Source organism: Cicer arietinum, chromosome 4, assembly GCF_000331145.2.
Source record: "Cicer arietinum cultivar CDC Frontier isolate Library 1 chromosome 4, Cicar.CDCFrontier_v2.0, whole genome shotgun sequence".
Classification (NCBI taxonomy): domain Eukaryota; kingdom Viridiplantae; phylum Streptophyta; class Magnoliopsida; order Fabales; family Fabaceae; genus Cicer; species Cicer arietinum.
Genome location: NC_021163.2, coordinates 53,671,950 through 53,691,299, shown reverse-complemented (window position 1 = coordinate 53,691,299; position 19,350 = coordinate 53,671,950). Strand labels below are relative to the sequence as shown.

Below are 19,350 nucleotides of genomic sequence, written 5' to 3'. Positions count from 1 at the left end.
TTAAAAGATTTTATACATAAATATACATATTTGTTTTTTATATATATATATATATATATATATATATATATATATATATATATAAAAGATTATCTTAAATATTTATTTACTTTAAAACCAATTAGTAATTTTTTTCAATTGTATCAGAGTATTCACAATTACAAAAAGTAAATTTAATACGTAAAACAAATAAATTCCTATAGGCAAAATTTTTGGGGTTTTACTATCCAAAAGTAAATCCTAGTTGGTCATAATTTTGGATACTTGTGGAAAACTCTTCTAACAAGTCTGGCAACAGTAGAAAAGTATCTCGGAGCCTCCAACCGCATGTTATTGTACTTCCTCGCATTTCTTCTACTAGGTTGGTCTGCGACATTATTTGCTCAAATAACACTATATGTGACGTCCTGTCAAATGTAAGAGTTATCTCCAAATAACAAACACAAAACAAATAAACATGCATATATAGTTGTTATAACAAAAATATAAATAAATCATATATTTTATTTAACACTTAAAATCACAAGGCACCAAAGATACAAATCAACTAAAATGCACAAATTTTATTTGTTAGACTATATATAAATGCATAATTTCGGAATATCACCACTATGTAGATCAAAGAGTCCCATCATTAAGTTTCATGTCCAGTATCTCATCGTTGAGTATTTTTCTGAATCACGTTGATTTTTCAAGGTACTGTTGTCACGTACTCGCAACCACCAATGTATGCATGAATGTCATCACCTTAGTTAGTAACAAAATAGATCACTCAACCAGAACATCCAAAACCATTCAACCTTGTCATAAACCAACTTAATTTAGACACAAAGTCGTCACCTTGAATAACCACCCGAATCAAAATACGCAAATTATTTAATCTCATAATATCACTCACAAACATATAACTCATATAACACATATTTTGAAGATAGCACACAAACATAACTAATACATAACATCACATTGCATTTATATCACATATAATTCAAGTAGAAAAGCGAATGAAGTGATGCACTTACCATTATGAGTGTTGTTATTAATGTTCTTACGCAGCGGTCTTTGCTCCAAAAACATTACACATTCACAAATTAATTTACTACTCATTTAGCGTCAAAACTCATTTATCTCTAATTCATATTCAAGGTTTGGTGTTGGCTTAAGGTTTTAAGACACATCATTTCTCTATATTTTTAAAAGATATCAATTCTCTCAAACTAGCAAGCACCAAACAAGTAACAATAAAAAGATATTTTGAGTCTATATTTGGCACAAGTGACTCATTGCAAATTCAATAAAATAAAATAAAAATATCGTTTTTCAAATATTTCTTTTGGACCAAAATTCTAATATAACAAGCATCAAGGATCCCTAAGACTTCCTTAGTTCACTTTCAAAAATTTAACAATAAAATTTAACGACACTTCAACACAAAATTCATTTTAATTATTACAAAACAAATTAACAACTCTACCATAAAATTTTTATTTTATAAATCAACACAACATCCACACAATTATCTCATAAAAATCATAACTTTAATCTTCTAAAAGAAATAACTATAACAACAACTTTCAACATATTTATTATTTATGGAAAAGTTATTATTTTTAACATCAATAAGATTTCTAAAAGTTTCTTTAACAATCAAACTATCACGGCATAAAATTTTAACTAAATAAAAATTAAGTTTGTAGCCAATAACTATTTCTATTGATTAAAACACGATCTAGCTTTTATAACAACTTCGATCAGATAAAAATTAATTTTCGACATATATAAACATTTTCTCTAATCAAAATAGGTTTCTATATCAATATCATAAGAAAATTAAGAAAACCTCTAAGAAAATAAATTGCATATCACCATTTTACTTTTAAACTAAAAACGATATCTTACACAATAATAATAATATTATCAAACATCATCTTCAAAGTTATCCATCACCATAAAATCATTTTATAAAAATCCGTTTATTTTTATTTTTATTAGTAATAACATTAACAACTTTACCATCAAAATTAATATTTTAATTTACAAACATAAATTTTGTATCAAAAATTTGTGTTTCAAAATCAAAGATTTTATCAAATTAAATCAGAGAGAAAGTAAAAAATATTAATAGATTATATTGATAAGTCAAGTTCAAAGGTAGAGATGACGTACTAAAATTTAAATAAAATTGGAGTAAGTTTCTTGCACAACTATAAACCACCAGAATCGATTTCTCTTTTTCTCTCATTGTGGCTACACTAATATTTCTTTCCCCTTTCTTGCACACTATCTACTATTCAATATTTTTTTCTAACCTAAAGTAGGCGTTAACTACCAACCTATACATCTTTTTGTTTTTCTTTTTGTTAATCTAACATACTAACCAACTAGAGATTTATATGATTTTTCTTGCTAACTAACATTTGGACGATTGAACAATCTAAAATATCTTTATTATTTTTGTTTTCTAAAAATAGTTAAATTGTGTCATTATTATAAGTATTATTATAAATATTTTTTTTAAATACTTAACAAAATATTCAGTCAAATTAAATAAATCATGTCATACACATATATACTTTTCAAAAATAATAATTAAATAAAAAATATAATAATAACAACCATGTTATAAATGATTGAAAAAATAAATAAAAATTGTATTTCACATATTACTAATAATAAAGAAAAATGTGGGTCTTACCTAATGGTTCTGTGGTGGTTCTGTTTTTTTTTTTTTCCTCCTTTTGTTAATGTTGTTTGGCATTAGTTCTAGTAGTTGTGTTTAGCTGGTTGTGTTTTAAGTATGCACCCATGTTGCTTGATGAAAACCCTCAAATAAGGTAATTTGGAACAATTTTATGTGCCCAATGGCTACTCCATTTTCACTCATCATATGATTCACAATCACTTGATTTATCTCAATATTCATGAGACCACTTGTAGTCGAAATGTACTTGTAGAAGTTGAAGAAATGGAGATAAAAAGTAGTGAAGTCTCAATATAAAACTTTTCTTTAGTCTTCGGATGTGAGAAACTTTGTTTGATTGGAAAATAAGTCCTAAATTTTGGTTGAAATTTATCTCTTTACTTAATGACCACATATTATGTAATGTTTTCTATTATTACGAATGAAATAAATATTTACCATAAAAAATTAAAAATATATTGACAAAATCAAGTTTAATTAAAAGTGTGTCTGCAAACTTTAATCCAAAGTCCAAACATCTATCTACTTTTGTGATTTTTCATACTTTGTATTAATAAAAAATAAAATAAAATGCTTAACATATTTCATGCCAATTTTTAGGGGATTCACAATATTGTAAAATGATTTCAGAAACCATTCTTCTAATAATTTTATTTAATTTTTGGTATTTCTATTATCAAAAAGAACAATTGGTATTACATTCCTTTTCATCTTTTTATAATGTGCACATGTAAATTTTAATAAATAATTTGTAGCTTAACTGCTAAAGATACTTGGTTAGTTGGTTACTTAATTTGTAAGGCTAAAGGAAAGTTAGATGGAATAATTTCATTCTTCACAAAAATAAAAGAGAGATGAGTACAAATGACGCAGATCAAAACAAGTTCATAATAGAATATCATATTCAACTTACATTGTAATAATAATCTTCAGCAAGTACAACAATTATTGCACAAGAATTGGATCAAGTAAGTATCAGAAAAAACACGTTCTGGAAAGTTCATTATATTTGATTATTTGGTAAAACAAAAAAAGAATTGATCAAAACATGAAGTGTATTTTAGTTCCAACTTTATAACAAATATAATTAATTCTGTAAATTTAGAATTGATTTTATTTATGAAGTTGATTCTGATTAAAACTAGAATTGCAACATTTATCTTTAAAATTAGTTTTTAATTTTAAATTTATCATTCAATTCACTTTTACATTAAATAACATTTTTATTTTTAATTTATTTTTAATAATTAATTTTATCACCGCATAATTAAAATGAAAATAAGTAAAATAAGAATTATTGTTGAGATTGGTTCTCTTCACTTATTTCATAAAGAAGCAGAATATAGCATTTATAGATTCTAACCAATCATTCATCTCCCCCACTATGAAACACACCTCTCACCATGAGACACGTTGCACTATAATGCATCATTTTATGCTTTTTTGAATTGGTGTTGATAAAGCTATACCCAAAAAATTCTATAATTAGTTAACCTCATATAATTTTTTTTTTCAGCTTGTTATATACCTTATAAACATATATTTTCACAAAATACCTAAGAATTTAATTTTCATAATGGATTATTAACATTCTAGATGAAAATGCAAGTGGATAAGACTTAAAATTTCTATATGAAGATTGTACCTTAAAGCTACAAGATAGAAAACTAAAAATAAAGATAAGGAACTTATTCATTCGTTCGTTCTTTAAAAAATCTGAGGTGGCGTGCATGTCATGCCACACATATCCTTAGCCTTTAGAATTTAATTCCTTGCGTCAATTAATTAATATACAGTAAACCGTAAACTCATATTTGTTTTTATTTGAAAATCTGTATGTTTACCGGGGATTAAACATTCAGATAATACAAAAAGTTTTATATTTATATAAAAAATAAAACATTAATAATAAATAATAAATTATCCAAAAAAACATAACATCATAAAATTCTTAAAACAAATCCTTACGATGAAAAATAATCTCAAAATAAAATACAAATCCAAGTAAATAATACACACAATCTTAAAATAAGTATTGGTTTCAGGTGGCACATAGAATTATTATAGCTTATGTTTATATTTTATAAAATTAGAGGTAACCATATAAATAATTTTTTATAATAATCAATTACTTTCAATAAATAATATAAAACCATCCACTTAAATTAACAATAATTCACATCTATAATAATTTGTGGGATATAAGCTCATCTCAAACACATACAACGAAAATAATTGGAGCATAAGCTCATCTCAAACACATACAATGAAAATAATTGATTTTTAACAAATATCTTCATAAAATCATAGTTGGAATATAATATTTTATTTAAATATACAATAATAACAGTCATTCAAGAACACATAATAAAATAATCTTTTAAATAATACATATTCAAACAATCATTAAAAAACAACAATTCAACAAATAAAATAGTAAATTAATTAATTCATAATCTACGATTGGATTTCACAAAATCTCAATGTTAATAGAGTTAGATTTTCGACAAAATATATTTTTATAAAAAAAAAATATCATTCAAAATAATTAACTAGTTTCTTATCTCAAATTTCCAAAATGAATGTACCATGAAATTGTTAAAGGATATGATTACTCACATGTTAAGTCAAAGTTAAATAAAAATTGATCAATACTCTTTTCATTAATTTACTTGTTTTCTATCTTTTTGTGTATATGTGATGGTGTAGTCTAATTTTTATTTGAGAGTGTGTTTAAGTGTAATTTTAATGTCAAACTAATACTATCTATATGTAACATTTCAACTCATAAGAATTTCAATGTTCAAGGCATTTTGTTTTTTCATAATAATAGATTTGTTTGTTACAATATGAGGCACATGGATAGGAACAAAAAAAAAAAAACAACTCCTTCAAATATTGGGCAATATCATATTAGACTTCTTTGTTATGGTAGGCATGATAAGAACAAACAAAATAAGTCCCTTCCAATAACGTGGATCAACTTAAAATTTTATATTACGCTTCCATTTGGCAAATCGGTATCTACATATTTAAAACAATTTTTAATATAAAATTATAATAACAATAATAATAAATAATAATCTATAATTTAAATTATTTCAAATTTTAAAGTTCTAATTATTTCTAATCTATAGTTTTAAGATGTTACAAAATCTAGAGTTGCGCCACTTTTATTATTTTTCTTCCTCTATTTTAAAAAATAATATATTCATGAATTGAAGTTGTATAATACATTGACGCAGTACAAATTTAAATTTGCTAAAAATAAAAAAGATGAATTTGTGAACAAATTTATAACATCCAAGTTAATAGTTCAAAACACATGTTTACAAATATGACATAATTCAAGTGGCTACACCATCAAAGCTAACATGTCTACAAATATGACATAATTTAAGTGGCTACACTATCAAATAATGTCGAACTAATACTACTTCTAAATATGTAATATTATGTTGACAATATCAAAGTCATTAATTGAAATTTGTAATAGATCAAAACTAATCTACTAGTCTAAATCAAATGAACACCGTACTAAAACAGAAAAACAAAAAAATACTACACCAAGACGAAAAACCATAAAAGTATCGCACTCAGACAACAAAATTACAAAAGAAAAAATATGAAAAATTAAATTAAATTTGTGCAAAAGTCACTTATTTAGATAAACTAATGGAAAAATGATTTAGAGGGGTAATTCAAGACCCAAAAAATGATCATAAACCACCTCTCTCTAATAGAAAAGGTCCTCCATTGAAGTGAGGTGTTTTATTATTTTGCCAAACATCACTTTTTTAAATCATTTCGTTCTCTCATTTTATTTAAATAAGTTATTTTTATACATCTATACTTTTCTTTCGTGTTTCATATGTGATTTCTTTGTCTAAGTGCAACGTTATTTTTTTCGTCGTCTTAATTAGTACGATCTTGTTTGATTTTTCATCTTATTGTGGTGTTCGTTTAGTTTAGATTGACAAATCAACTTCAATTCAGTATATAGATTGAATCAATGATTTTGACATCTTCAACGATATAGTGGATAGTCCAAACACCTCATTTTTGTCATATTTATATATTTTGTCACATTTATAGGTATTTTTTTTATTTTATGTTATTAATTTGGGTCTTGTAATCTTTTGTTCGTGGATTCATTTTTTTCAATTTTAACGATTTTGAATTGTATATTCTCGATGGATGTAATTTCTATTAATTTAAATAATTGAATATTATTTTTTAATAAAATTAAAAGTTCATTTTTACTATGATGCTAGGTTTCAAACCTAAAGGTACCATTCTAGTGAGGACCTAACTGAAGGTTTTAATCCTTCGTATAAATAAATATTTGTGTAATTGTTTGAGATAGTTTATAGAAATAACTTATGACATGTTTATTAATTATTTTTACTTTTTAGTTTATTTTCATATTCTCTATCAAAAAGCTTGTGAGAATAACTTATAACTTATATCGCAATACTTTGACTTTATTTTATATTTTATTAAAAGAATAGTTTATAGGTAATTCTTTATATGATAATCATTTGTGTCATAAGTGTTTAATTAAACTTTGCCAAAAAAAAGTGTTTCATTAAGTTGTTTATATATATGAGCATTACATAGATTTTCCACATAAACTTCATACCGACTCCAGTCTTGAATATATAAAATAAAAAAATAAAAAATTAACGTTCTAAAATATAAACAAATGATAATTACTTTTATCATATTTAATGCTATTATTCTTAAATTATCTACAACTAATTTAAATTTGTATTCTCACAAACCAAGTTTCAATGGAGGGCAATTTGAAAAATAAAAATTAAAAAATAATAATAATAATAATATATTCATTGCACTTATGGATGTGAATGGGGCACGACAAGGACGAGGACTACTCCCCTTCTCCGCCGTCCAAAATACTCTCCGCCCCATCCTCATTTTCTATCTCGGAGAGCATTTTAACATTGTCTTCAACATTAAAAGGTATATTGATATATTTTGATATATTCATTGTACCTAGAGATGTTAATGAGGAAGGGTGGGGCAACGAGTACTTCCCTGCTTCCCATCTCAGCTACCCAAAATGTTCCCTACCCTCATCCTCATTTCCTGCATTCCTGAGTTTTTTTAATATTGTCCCCTTTCCAGTGGATCCCCAACATCTTCGAAGGTACCCTGACAGCATAAATATTGTATATTGATATATCTTCATGATGTTTATATACCTAAGGAAGCAAAAATTCATCATATGATTGGTCTGAGTGTAAAAGAAAATCTTATGTAATAAACTATACCTTGTGTATCAAGAAAATCTAATTACAATGAAGTATTAGTCATTGGAGAAAACTTCAAAACATGTTCCTTGACTGATAGTAGCCATTGATTAAACAATGAAGAATATATTAAACCTATAATATATTTGAAAAATAAACCTAAAGAAGATAAATTAGTTAATTTTAACTTTATATTTGTGGAAAATGTCAATCGATCAGGAAAGGGGTGAGAAGTATGGATGAGAATAAATTAGGCCGTCCATAGGACTTATGATCTGACCTGTTTATGGTCTGACCTAGTATGACATATTTAATAAAAAGGCTAGACTCAGACTATTTTTAAAAGTCTATTTATTTAAATAGGTCAGACTCAAGCTTATAAAAAAGCTTATTAGGCCTCACAGGCCAACCTATATATTTTATTATTATATTAAAAATATTATTTCCTAGTTTAAATTTCATCAATTAGGCGATCATTCCATAGTCATTCCATATTCGGTAGCCATTGAATTAGTCAATCACGCATTAGTCGTTCCATATTTGTTTGAGAGATAATAATGAAATCTATTAGTAAAACCAAAAATTATTTTTCAGGGTCTAAAGGATGTTTGTTTCAAATTTTTAAAAAATTATTTTGTTAGAAAAATTATTTTTTGTTTAATATATATAGATATGTACATTGATATTGATATTGGTACGTGGAGAGTATCATGTGGTATGAGTAGAAAATCAAAAGCCTTATTCATATTAAAATTAAATGTTTTGATATGAATAAGGCTTTTAAAATAGGCTTCCAAGTTAGGTCAGACTTTTAAAAAGGTCAGGTCAGGCCGGAAAAAAACTTATCATAGGTCGTTGACCTAAAAAATTAATTGTAGGTCAGACTCAAACATTTCAAAGTCTGTCTCCTGACCTATTTTCATCCCTAGTGAGAAGTACTACTTTGCTTCCCGTCTCCTCCACCCAAAACGATCCACACCCCATCCTCATTTCTTGCCTCGAGATTTTTTTAACCTTGCTCGCATCTTCGTAGATTCTCAAGGTCCCAACAGGTACCCAAACAACATAAAAAAAGAAAATCAAAAGTTTCATAATTTTCAATAAAATTTAAAATCAAACCATAAAACATATAATGAAATTATTGTTAGTATTGTGACAATAATAAATATCACATATAAAAAAGAAAAAAATTATACACATGTCATGTGTAAAGATAAATAAATATAACCTGAAATATTTGTTATATATACATTATATATAAGATATTTTGATAAGTTGTTTGGAGACGGAACGCAACCGAGCAGGGTTATGATCCCTATCTCCGTCCCTAAACTATATTGGAGATTTTCAACCTGTCTTTCTAGAAAAAAAATTCCGTCTAAAGAGTTTCAAATGAGATAGTCTCTGTAGGGATTTTCATTCATGAATATAAATTGATATCTCTAATCACATCCGTGAAATTTTAAAGAATCTTTTTTTTTTTTTTTTTCAAATTCTTAAATGATCTTGATAGTAATAGTAACCCATTCTTAATTGCATACACAAATTAATCGAAACATGTTCAAGTTAAGCGTTAAAGAAACTTGGCATATATTCTTATGGGCCACGAGCTGATATACTTTAGGACAAATATTCTCTCGTGCCCCATTAGTGAAGAGAGATAAAAAGAAAAGAGAATTGTGGATATAAGTTGTCTAATTTTATTCAACCATATAGAATCTAAATTCGCAAAATTTTCAAGGAGTCTAGAGTTGTATATCTTGTACATAGTTTTTATATATGTTTATTCCCTAGATGTGTCGATGTGGAGATCCCAATGAACTCTATTTATGACCATGATGACCACCCCATCTCAATCTCATATAATTCCTTTCCAATTGCTTGAACCATAAGCTAAATTTGATTCACCCCAACATATAATTCATATATAACAACTTTTCTATCCTCCCACGTCCTATAATAAACTAACCCATTCTTATATTGTAAGTTGTAACCAACACAAAATTCCCCCTTTCATATCATCCAAAATAATGTATTCCACTACCAAATTTTCTCATAAAAAAGACACAACCGTGAACACAACAAAAAGATACAATGAAATATCCCATTTTAGCCACCCAAAACATAAACTAACATTCCAATACTCCGAATTCCCATTCAAATGTGATGGCTGCAAAGAAATTGGCATAGGCTCACGTTACAATTGCACCATTTGTGACTATGACCTTCACATGCATTGTTCCATACCTTCTCCTTCTCTTTTCCACCCTTTCTACCCAAAATGTACCTTCCAATTCCTCTCAAAGCCACCCGGGGACATACCCCGGTATTGCAACGCCTGCGAAAAGGGTGTCACTGGCTTCGTCTACCACTGCTTTTCTTGCGGTTTCGATCTTCACCCTTGTTGCGCAAAGCTTCCAATGATACTCGATGATCACAGTGAAGTGAAGTTGTATCTATATCGGAAAGTGAGTTCGTCGTGTCAGCGTTGTGGACAAAAAGGACGGAGCTGGAGTTACAGGCAAGGACGAACCTACTAAAAAACTTGTCAGGGCATTAGCCCCCACTAAATTTTAAGTTTTGCAGAATTAATATATACATATATTTTATTAAGAACAAATTTCTTTCCAAAATAAGGGAAAATGTTAAAAATAATAAATTCATTTAATTATTTTAGAATACGAAAAGGCACATAGAATTATTACAGTTTATGTTTATACTTTATAAAATTAGAGTTAACCATAAATTTAGTTTTTATAAAATTTTATTTTTAGTTCTTATAAACTTTTTCTTTGATTTTTAATTCCCATAATATTTCTCGTAGTAAAAGTCGAAGAAATATTTATAAAAACTAAACATTTAAACAAAAAAGTTATTTATGTATATAAATTTATGAGTTTGGTTTTCATGATATAATTTCTGGATCTGTCACCGGTTATAGGTCGTCATGTAAGAAGTATAACTTGCATGTGGCATGTGTGAGGGAGATGATTGTCGAGAGTTGGCATCAGATTTACATTGGAAGAACAACAACAATGGCAACAATGGTTGAAACAGGGGTTCCTCTGAGTTTGAAGAATGGTCTGCACACTGCACACAATAGTGGTGGAAGAAGCAAAGGGAAGGTGAGGAAGTGTGCTGAGATGGCTGGAATGGCTGTACAGATTGCTGTGTCTGCTGTTTTGGGAGATCCAACGGTTCTTATTGCTGGGATTATGGGGTCATTGATGTCACGAGCTTGATCTTGTGGTGGATGGTGGTCCATTGTATAACATGTCTGCTTTTGTGACAAATGTAAGTGGAAAAGTTGTGTATCAATTGAATGTATATTCTCATATTGAAGTTTTTATCTTGGATTTCTTCTATGGATTGTTTAAATTACTTCCTCCTAACACATTCTCAGTAATTATGTTCACAAATCACTGTGACGGTGATTAGCATGTTGAAAATATAGTTAGTTAGAATTACTTATTAGTTAGTGTATAAGTCATAGAGATGACTCTTGTCTGTACTCTTTTCATTTTGTATTTCATTTTCTAATATAATTAATGCAATAAGTTTTCAAGCTTTTCTCTCTTATTTTCATGGATACCATGTTTCTTAACATAGCACTCAGAATGTATACCTTACAACGCCTTGCCACTAAGCTGAATTTGATTTTAAGATAACTCTCGTCCATCTAAAACTAGTGAAGAAGAACCTGTTGCACAATAAACAGCAATCATAGAAGTATATGATTGTAAAAAATTAAGACTGGCATATTACTTAGATAATGATGTTTCTTGAACACCTAGTTTCAATCATAAGTTGCGATATGGAATTGAGATCACATGTGTAAACAAATAATTTTGTAAATATTGAATTAGTCTATATGAATGAATAGAATTCACAGGTCCATGATGATAAATGAATTCTAGCATTTTTAAATTTTTCAAATGAATTCTAGCATTATTCAGAGTTGTTTTCAAGTAGCTGCGATATCAAAATTAAAATGTCTGCACTATCTGTTATGACAATTTGGTTTGTTATGACAATTTGGTTGTTCTAACGTATAATAGATGCATCTAATTAGTCAGCAAATTTAAAATCAAATAATTAAAAAATGTTGATAACAGAGTGAGTGTAATTGTGTAGTCCATATAGAGCTATTTGCATAACAATGTTATTTAGTTTGCTGCTCGGCTAGTAATTACTGACAGAAACTTCTTAACATTTCATCTCAGGATCAAATAAGTGGTTCAATATCTCACTCAGAAACACGAGAAATGTAAAAGTGAACATGTATCAGAAATAAAAATTTAATATATATGAATCAGTAGCAGAATCAGAATTCATACAGTCATAGAGCATATAAGATGGGGAAGGATGTTCTTAAGTAGTCATAAAAATATAAGATCATGAGTATATATGAAACATTATAACAACCAATTTTTATCCCACTAAGAAGAGTCGGCTACATAGATCAAACGACACCACAACGTTCAGTCATATAGCATATCTCTTTTCAGCTCATTAATCTTTAAGTTTTTCCTAATAATTCCTCTTATGGTTTTTCTAGGTCTTCCTCTTATAGTATCTATGAAATAGTAAATTAATTTAATATAAAAAACTGTCCTTGATTTTATATGTTGACGAGAGCATGGGGTATTATTTAGTACCTAAGTCTCATACCCAGTAGTATGCGATGTTATGTGGAGTATTTAAGTGGCTTGGTTCTTCCCTCTTAACTGCTAGCTTTTAAGGTAGGGTTCTAATGTGCTTAGGTATTTATTTATCAAATATATCAGAGCTAGTTATCAGTGTCTTAGAAAAATGTCTGGAGTTAATTGAAACAGCCATAATTGGGCTTCAGACAAAATGAGATCCCTCAAATTTAACAGCATGAAAAACAAAAATCTAAAGCAATGCATCTTGAATCACTGAACTTCATAAGTCATTGATGCGGTGGCTAGAGGCGACAAACGAATAAGAATAAGACTTAATTCTAATATCCAAGGGCTGAAAAATTCAGCAAGACCTTTTCATCTTTGAACTTGGTGGAGTAGACATTATATCAGTGTCCATGTCATGTCTGGTGTAATATCCTTATTCTGAACTATACAATATATAACGTTCGCACATCAAATACAGAACCATATTAAAATTAAATCCAAACACACCATACATAGAAGCATCTTGACACAATTTATTTATTCCTAAATGTTGATGAAGATCACATAGAAAAGTTAATCAATAGACAGAGATACAAAAATACCGCCAATCTTATTGATAACGAGTCTTAAATTCCTGCAAAACCACACGTGCAGCATTTCTTCCCGGTGCTCCCATGACACCACCTCCAGGATGAGACCCACTTCCACATAGATACAAGTTTCTGATTGGTGTCTTATGATTTGACCTATTCCAGAAAGAAAGAAAAAAAGGCATTTCTTTATCCAACATCATCATTTTAATTTGTGCCAAATATGGAATTTTCTCTAGTATTTCATGTACCAAACAAACATACCAGCCTTTGACAGGTCGCATTAAGAAAAGTGAATCCATACCCATAGCACCATGGAAAATATTTCCTCCTACACACATTTGCTAATTTTCAATTAGATAATATAAAAAGAACTGAGCCTCAAATAAAGAAAGAGTATGTATCTTATTCTATGAACAAAGGAATCAAAGGATAACATAAAAACCAAAGGAGAACATACAACCTTGTTCTATTCTATGAATGATTAATCCTAGACAGAAAAATGGAGAAACCCTTGACAAGTTGGGCTAAAATAAGATTGATAGTATCCAGTAAGAACTAAGGTTTTTAAAATAATAACCTAATGTTCCAGTGCCTAACATGGCACTACCCTTCAATGGAGAACTTCATTTTCCCAATAATTTTTTTAAAGTCACATTACGTCAACAACTTCTAATAATCAATAGCTTCTGACACAATCATTTATCGAGAAATTTAAGGATGGTTCTGCAATAAGCCACTTCTGCTGATTGCATCATGCTATTAGGAACTCAATTGTCACAGATAGTTACTCTTAGAATTTGAATTTGGGTCTAACTCTAACCCAAAAGTTAACTCGTGAGATGAGGATTATCCCCACTTATAACCATTTTCATGTGGATTATCCCCACTTATAACCATTTTCATGTGATATCATTATTGAATATGATACTCTCAACACACTCCCTTGCAACTACAACTAGACTTATAGAGTGCGAGTTTGTAGGACTAGACATATGGGAGTGGTCTAATGGATCTAAGAGCATCTCCAACGGTTGCAAAATGAGTTCGTCCGCCAGCGTGTAGTTACGTAAAATTCAATTTTTGGCGAGTTCACTATTGGAGATGTGTCAAGCTGTCATCACGGTTCTCTCATGAAGGAACGGTACTTTCATCACGGTTACTTTTTTTTATATTAATTTACGAATAATAATAAATGTATGACCATTAGTGGTGGACCCTATTTAATGAACTCGTGAGTTCATCGTTGGAGTAAAAAATGAATGAGTTATTTCAAGATGATGTGGCATGGTGGACCCCATTTAATGAACCCATATTGAGTTCACCGTTGGAGATCCTCTAAGACACGCTTTGATACTATGTTAGAGTTTTTGAGTTTAAGTCTTACTCAATGCCAAAAGCTAGCTCCATTATCCAATGTGAAATTCTCAACGCACACCTCTCATGTCTATGATTTAAATTTTTGGGTGCCCCAACAAATATAAGATAAGTCTTAGAATTTGGGTTTGGGTTTGACTTAACCCCAAAAGCTAGCCCGTGAGGTGAAGGTCGTCCCCACTTATAACCATTATTTAGGCCATATCACATTTCGTGGTGTGGGTATTAAATATTTAACTTGCCCTAAGAATTTGTTTAACTTTAAATGAAATTGTTGACATAAAATGTATTTTTCTGTACAATGTTTTAAGTCTCTAGACACAGCTCCTCTTTTAAGTGGGGAAATTCAAAAAGACGAAACCATATACAACCACTGAAAAAAAAAAATTGAACGCTGTGGTAATGAAATCTCAATCTCATCATAACATATTTAATTTAAATAGTTAACTAAGCTAAAAAAGTGTTTGCTTGGTTTTCATTTGTCAATATTTTATTGGAATGACATGATTAAGACCATGGTTAAAGGACAAACGAATAGCACCCATATCCACATACATTCATCCGGCATATGTACTTAAAAAAATTCAAGGTTTAGCATTCATTGTTTGATGCGGCACACTTGGTTCAAACCTTTTGTTCAACTGATGAAATGTAATAACTTATAACTGTGTTGAACTGCAAAAACCACTACATTAGGTTTGCACCATATACAAGTTGTATCATGCCATGAAACCGTTCACCTATTGTTAAATAAGTGAACCACTCTATAAGCCACATTACACATGTCATCTTCCCATGCACTATCACAAGATGGCATTGTATGCCCATTATAGAAGATGGCACTAGACATCACCTCAAATCATAGAGACCAACATGAGCATTGTGTATATAATGAATAAATCTTAATAACTGGTGCAGGCAAGATAATATGCAAACGCAATACATCTCAAGCCCAAGACATCCCACGTTTTATGAGATATATATATATACATATATGTCATCTCTAAATCAAGATAGCAAGATCGAAGCTTCTTAATAGTCTATTTGGTGCGTAAAAGTTTCTTGATCTTTTTACCCAGGCCAAAAGAGGGTGTAGCCTTTATACCATAAAAGAAAGTTCAACAATCTAAAGGCTTATTGAAATTTTTTTAAAACAAAGTAACTTTTAAGTATCTCAAAATTATAAAAAAAACTTGGAAAGTCAATAACTATCATATGTGATTAGCTACAAGGCATTTTTCCTAATGGGATACATAAAAATTCAACCTCAAATTCTCAGTGTTAATCTTAAATTATATAGATTAAATTTGTAGATTGATTACCTGTCAGTCCAATTTCCCTTTCCAAATCTGGTGGTGTTAGCATGTCATAACCTATGACAGATGAGCAGAAGCCAGGCGCATATTCTTCGATCAAGTTAAAACATCTTTCTGCATATGATTCCTACAGTTGACAATTCAAAATATTGCTGCAACTCTTTTCAAATATCAAATAATGAATTACCCACACTAGAGTTGTTGTTTTTCCTTTTCTTTTTAATAAATATTTAGCTTTAAAAAAAAATTAGTTACCGACGCTAGAACGCATACGAAAAATCAATTCAATAATGTGGTTAATGGAGGACCATCATAGAAAGATATACTACCAATACATTGTTTCTTAGAAAATAACAGTTCAATGAATTATATAAGATCAATTGTGCAAGTGCAACTAACTCTGTATGCAGCATTGTCCCAGCTACCATTTGAGGGTTTATAAGGTGTATATTGTGTAAATAAGCTGATGACATGCTTACCTACAAGACAGCGCAAAAGTTGACTGCTACACTATTGTAATTTTAATAATACATAAATATGTAGCAATAGCATACCTAAAATGAAAAAGAAGCCGGGGCTCAATTAAACATGCAAAAAAACATTGGACTAATTCTAAATAGCCAGCATTCCTGTTTCCTATTCTGTTCGTCTGGCCCATGACCAAAAGAGTTTGTCTCCATGAGCAAAAATATCTGCTGCATGTTTGCTTTCTATATTTTTAATGATGACTAGAACAGATGAAGTTTCTTGAATTTTCTTTCGTGAGATTCCATTTTTAAAACTAAAATATGGAAACTGAACTAAAAGGAGTTGGCCAAAAAACAGCAACCCAAATTAATCTACTTGATATTTCAATTCTATTACCAACACCAAATTGCCAAGTGAAATGAGCTTGACTCTCCTACAGTAAGAGCTCAAGTTCAAGTCCTGTAAATGGAGAAAACAAATGATATGAAGGTCGACTCCTTAAAGCTATGTTTGGGAGTTTGGAGGAGAGGGTTTTGAGGATAGAGGAAGAAGTAAAGGAAAGGAGAAGGGTAAGTAGTCCCTTCACCTTGCATGAGATTTTATTTTTCTTCATTGGATTAAACCTCCAATATGGAGGTACTTAAAAAATGCACTGGAGGAGGGATTTGGAGGGCTTTGAATCAACTTTCAAATCTATTACTTATCTTTATAATGCTCTCAAAGTTAAAATAATATTACTCATAAGTCTTTTCATCTCATTCCCTTCAAAAACACTCTCCCAAAAAAGTGAGTTATCTTTCAATTTCTCCCGTTCCCTCCAAAGCCCTCTCCTCTCATAACTCCAAACAAAGTGAATCCACCAAGTTCAACTAGAATTAATTGGGGTCTAAAGTGATATCATTATCAGATAGGGGAGGGTTTCAAACTAAAAGCACAAGATCAAATGATCCTATTTGCTCTATCTGAATAAATAGCTGAAGCTATGTCATACCAGGTGGAGATATGGTATTGTCCATTGAAGAAGGAATTGTCATCTCCATCACAGGCCTGTGTGATGGTATGCCATTACAAGCATCTTGACAAGCTGAAATAATTTCCTCCATACTGGAATAGCAGTCAATAGAAAAGGAAATACAATAACTAAATTTCTACAATTAATTCTTATGCATACGCTAGCATACCTTTCAAAACCAATATGGATGGTAGCCGTATGCTGCGGACCAGCTTCTGCACGATTTATCTTGCAACAGTGGAACTGAGGCAGCTTATCAACAGCTACATTGATTTTTGTTGTTCCCTGCTTCAAATGATGAGAGAATCAAGAAACGTAAAAACGAGACAAGTCCAAGCAAAACAGAAAAAATTCTATTCTAGAAAGTAGAAACATTCAACATGCTTTTTGCAAGCAAATTTCTATTGAACCAAAGCATATATAAATGCCACATGTGAAATGCTCCAAGAGAAATCATCTATGGTTCGAAGAACTTATTCTTCAAAAACAGTTTTCTCTTATTCAATTCAACACAAATTATTTCCGTAAAAATTTATCCGCATGGGCCTGCAAGATCAGTAGGAAGGATTTGGATTTAAATAGTCAAGATTTAAATAGCCAACATTCTTGAAATATTTAAACAAGATTTTTATCTAAATAAAAATTTCATGTTCGACAGAATGTATCTTACAGAGCTGTAGTCAGAGTACTTAATTGCGCGAAGAAATTCAACAGGAAGAAAATCTGGAGGTACCAATTCCTGCCATACAATCACAATGGTGTAACTAAGAGAGTGGAGTAACTGATAAATTCAGCATTCATCCATTTTCCGGTACTTGATATTTAACTATTAGGAAGCATAATAAGTTTTTGCCAACTATGACATGAAATTTCAAACTGCTTACCATAAAGGTCTTATAAGGAGTTGCGTTAGACAAAACAACTGAAGAGTGCAATTCAGTCCCATCAGCCAGCAATACCTACAAAATCATCAGCAAAGTATAATCAACTATAGAATCTTATAATAAATTGTTTGGTACCTTACAAGCCAAATCAGGAAGCAAGCCAACCCACTCCATTTGCCCTGCCAGAGTCTTCCACCATCACCTTTAAAACCTATTTCAGTTGTGAACGATTAGATACTGGAACAAAGGTGGGACAAAAATAACATCATTCGAGAAAAAAAAAAATTAGCTTAGCTTTTTTCTTTATTGAAGTTATTCTGGCTAGTATTTTGACGGATCAGATAAATGAAAACTCGTTAAGTTCACTCTTATGTAGAAGAACTAAAGAAGACACCAAAATTATAATTCGATATCTAAATCTTGCAACTGCCTATAAGTAAGGAGAGGGTTCGCGGTAAACAAACCTCTGTATCTGTTTCAATATGAACCCCAGCTTCCTTAGCAGCTTTACATATAGCTAGGGATACTGCACCCATACCACCCTCTACATGCCTACATATGAATGAACTGGAATTATCAAATAATTGATTGAGACTAACATGTTAGCAAGCAAAATGGAAAAAACATTGTTCACTTCCAATATATAGCCTAATTAAGATGTTAGTCATACTGTTGTAGTACACTTTCTAAACTATCAGGTCTTAAGAGAAACAATGACAGCAATTGAAATATCTAATCATAATTTCAGAATTTTGCATAATATGACCCATATTTAATGGTAAAAGTTATTTGCTGATGGAATAAGCAAGACAATGCATTACGCTGACTGTATCTATTTGGAGTTGAATTTTTAGAACCGATATTCAATATTTTGAAATCAAAACATTTCTTTCTCATTTCATCATTTGTCTTGTCTTGAGTATATACATTTAACTTTAATCTTGATGCTGATTTTGATATTTCTAGTTTTAGGCACATTTATTTACAAGCCTGTTAACATTGGTAATACATTTTTTTAGTGGTAAAAATTCAATACCAGGTTACTGGAACCACATATCCCCCCCCCCCCCCCCCCAC

At 29.9% G+C, this 19,350-nt stretch overlaps 2 protein-coding genes across 7 annotated transcripts in view; one reads left to right on the top strand and one right to left on the bottom strand.

The window, feature by feature from the left end:
* Nucleotides 1-9,784: 9,784 nt before the first annotated feature.
* LOC101491038 (uncharacterized) lies at nt 9,785-11,553 on the top strand. Its single transcript, XM_004498128.4, has 2 exons — nt 9,785-10,495; nt 10,916-11,553. The coding sequence occupies exons 1-2, from the start codon at nt 10,005-10,007 to the stop codon at nt 11,214-11,216; spliced, it is 792 nt and encodes a 263-aa protein (XP_004498185.1). The 5' UTR covers nt 9,785-10,004; the 3' UTR covers nt 11,217-11,553.
* A 1,385-nt stretch (nt 11,554-12,938) lies between these two features.
* LOC101491351 (uncharacterized) overlaps nt 12,939-19,350 on the bottom strand; it is a 9,635-nt gene continuing 3,223 nt past the window's right edge. For 2 of the 6 annotated variants that reach the window (XM_027333706.2, XM_027333707.2), the window contains exons 8-17: nt 18,738-18,840; nt 18,443-18,484; nt 18,274-18,348; nt 18,060-18,128; nt 17,559-17,677; nt 17,369-17,481; nt 16,309-16,388; nt 15,916-16,036; nt 13,481-13,547; nt 12,939-13,372 (exon numbers count right to left, since the gene is read on the bottom strand). In XM_027333706.2, coding sequence (XP_027189507.1) covers nt 13,237-13,372; nt 13,481-13,547; nt 15,916-16,036; nt 16,309-16,388; nt 17,369-17,481; nt 17,559-17,677; nt 18,060-18,128; nt 18,274-18,348; nt 18,443-18,484; nt 18,738-18,840 — 925 coding nt within the window. In that variant the 3' untranslated portion in view covers nt 12,939-13,236. Of the gene's footprint in view, nt 13,373-13,480; nt 13,561-15,915; nt 16,037-16,308; nt 16,389-17,368; nt 17,482-17,558; nt 17,678-18,059; nt 18,129-18,273; nt 18,349-18,442; nt 18,485-18,737; nt 18,841-19,350 lie in introns of all 6 variants that reach the window. The other 4 variants (XM_027333711.2, XM_027333708.2, XM_027333709.2 and 1 more) reach the window with 4 other exon arrangements.

Coding starts and splice junctions, on each gene's coding strand:
- LOC101491038 (XM_004498128.4), top strand. CDS start 10,005: ATGTATTCCACTACCAAATTTTCTCATAAAAAAGACACAACCGTGAAC. Junction 10,496..10,915: donor GGACGGAGCTGGAGTTACAG/GCAAGGACGAAC, acceptor CACCGGTTATAG/GTCGTCATGTAAGAAGTATA.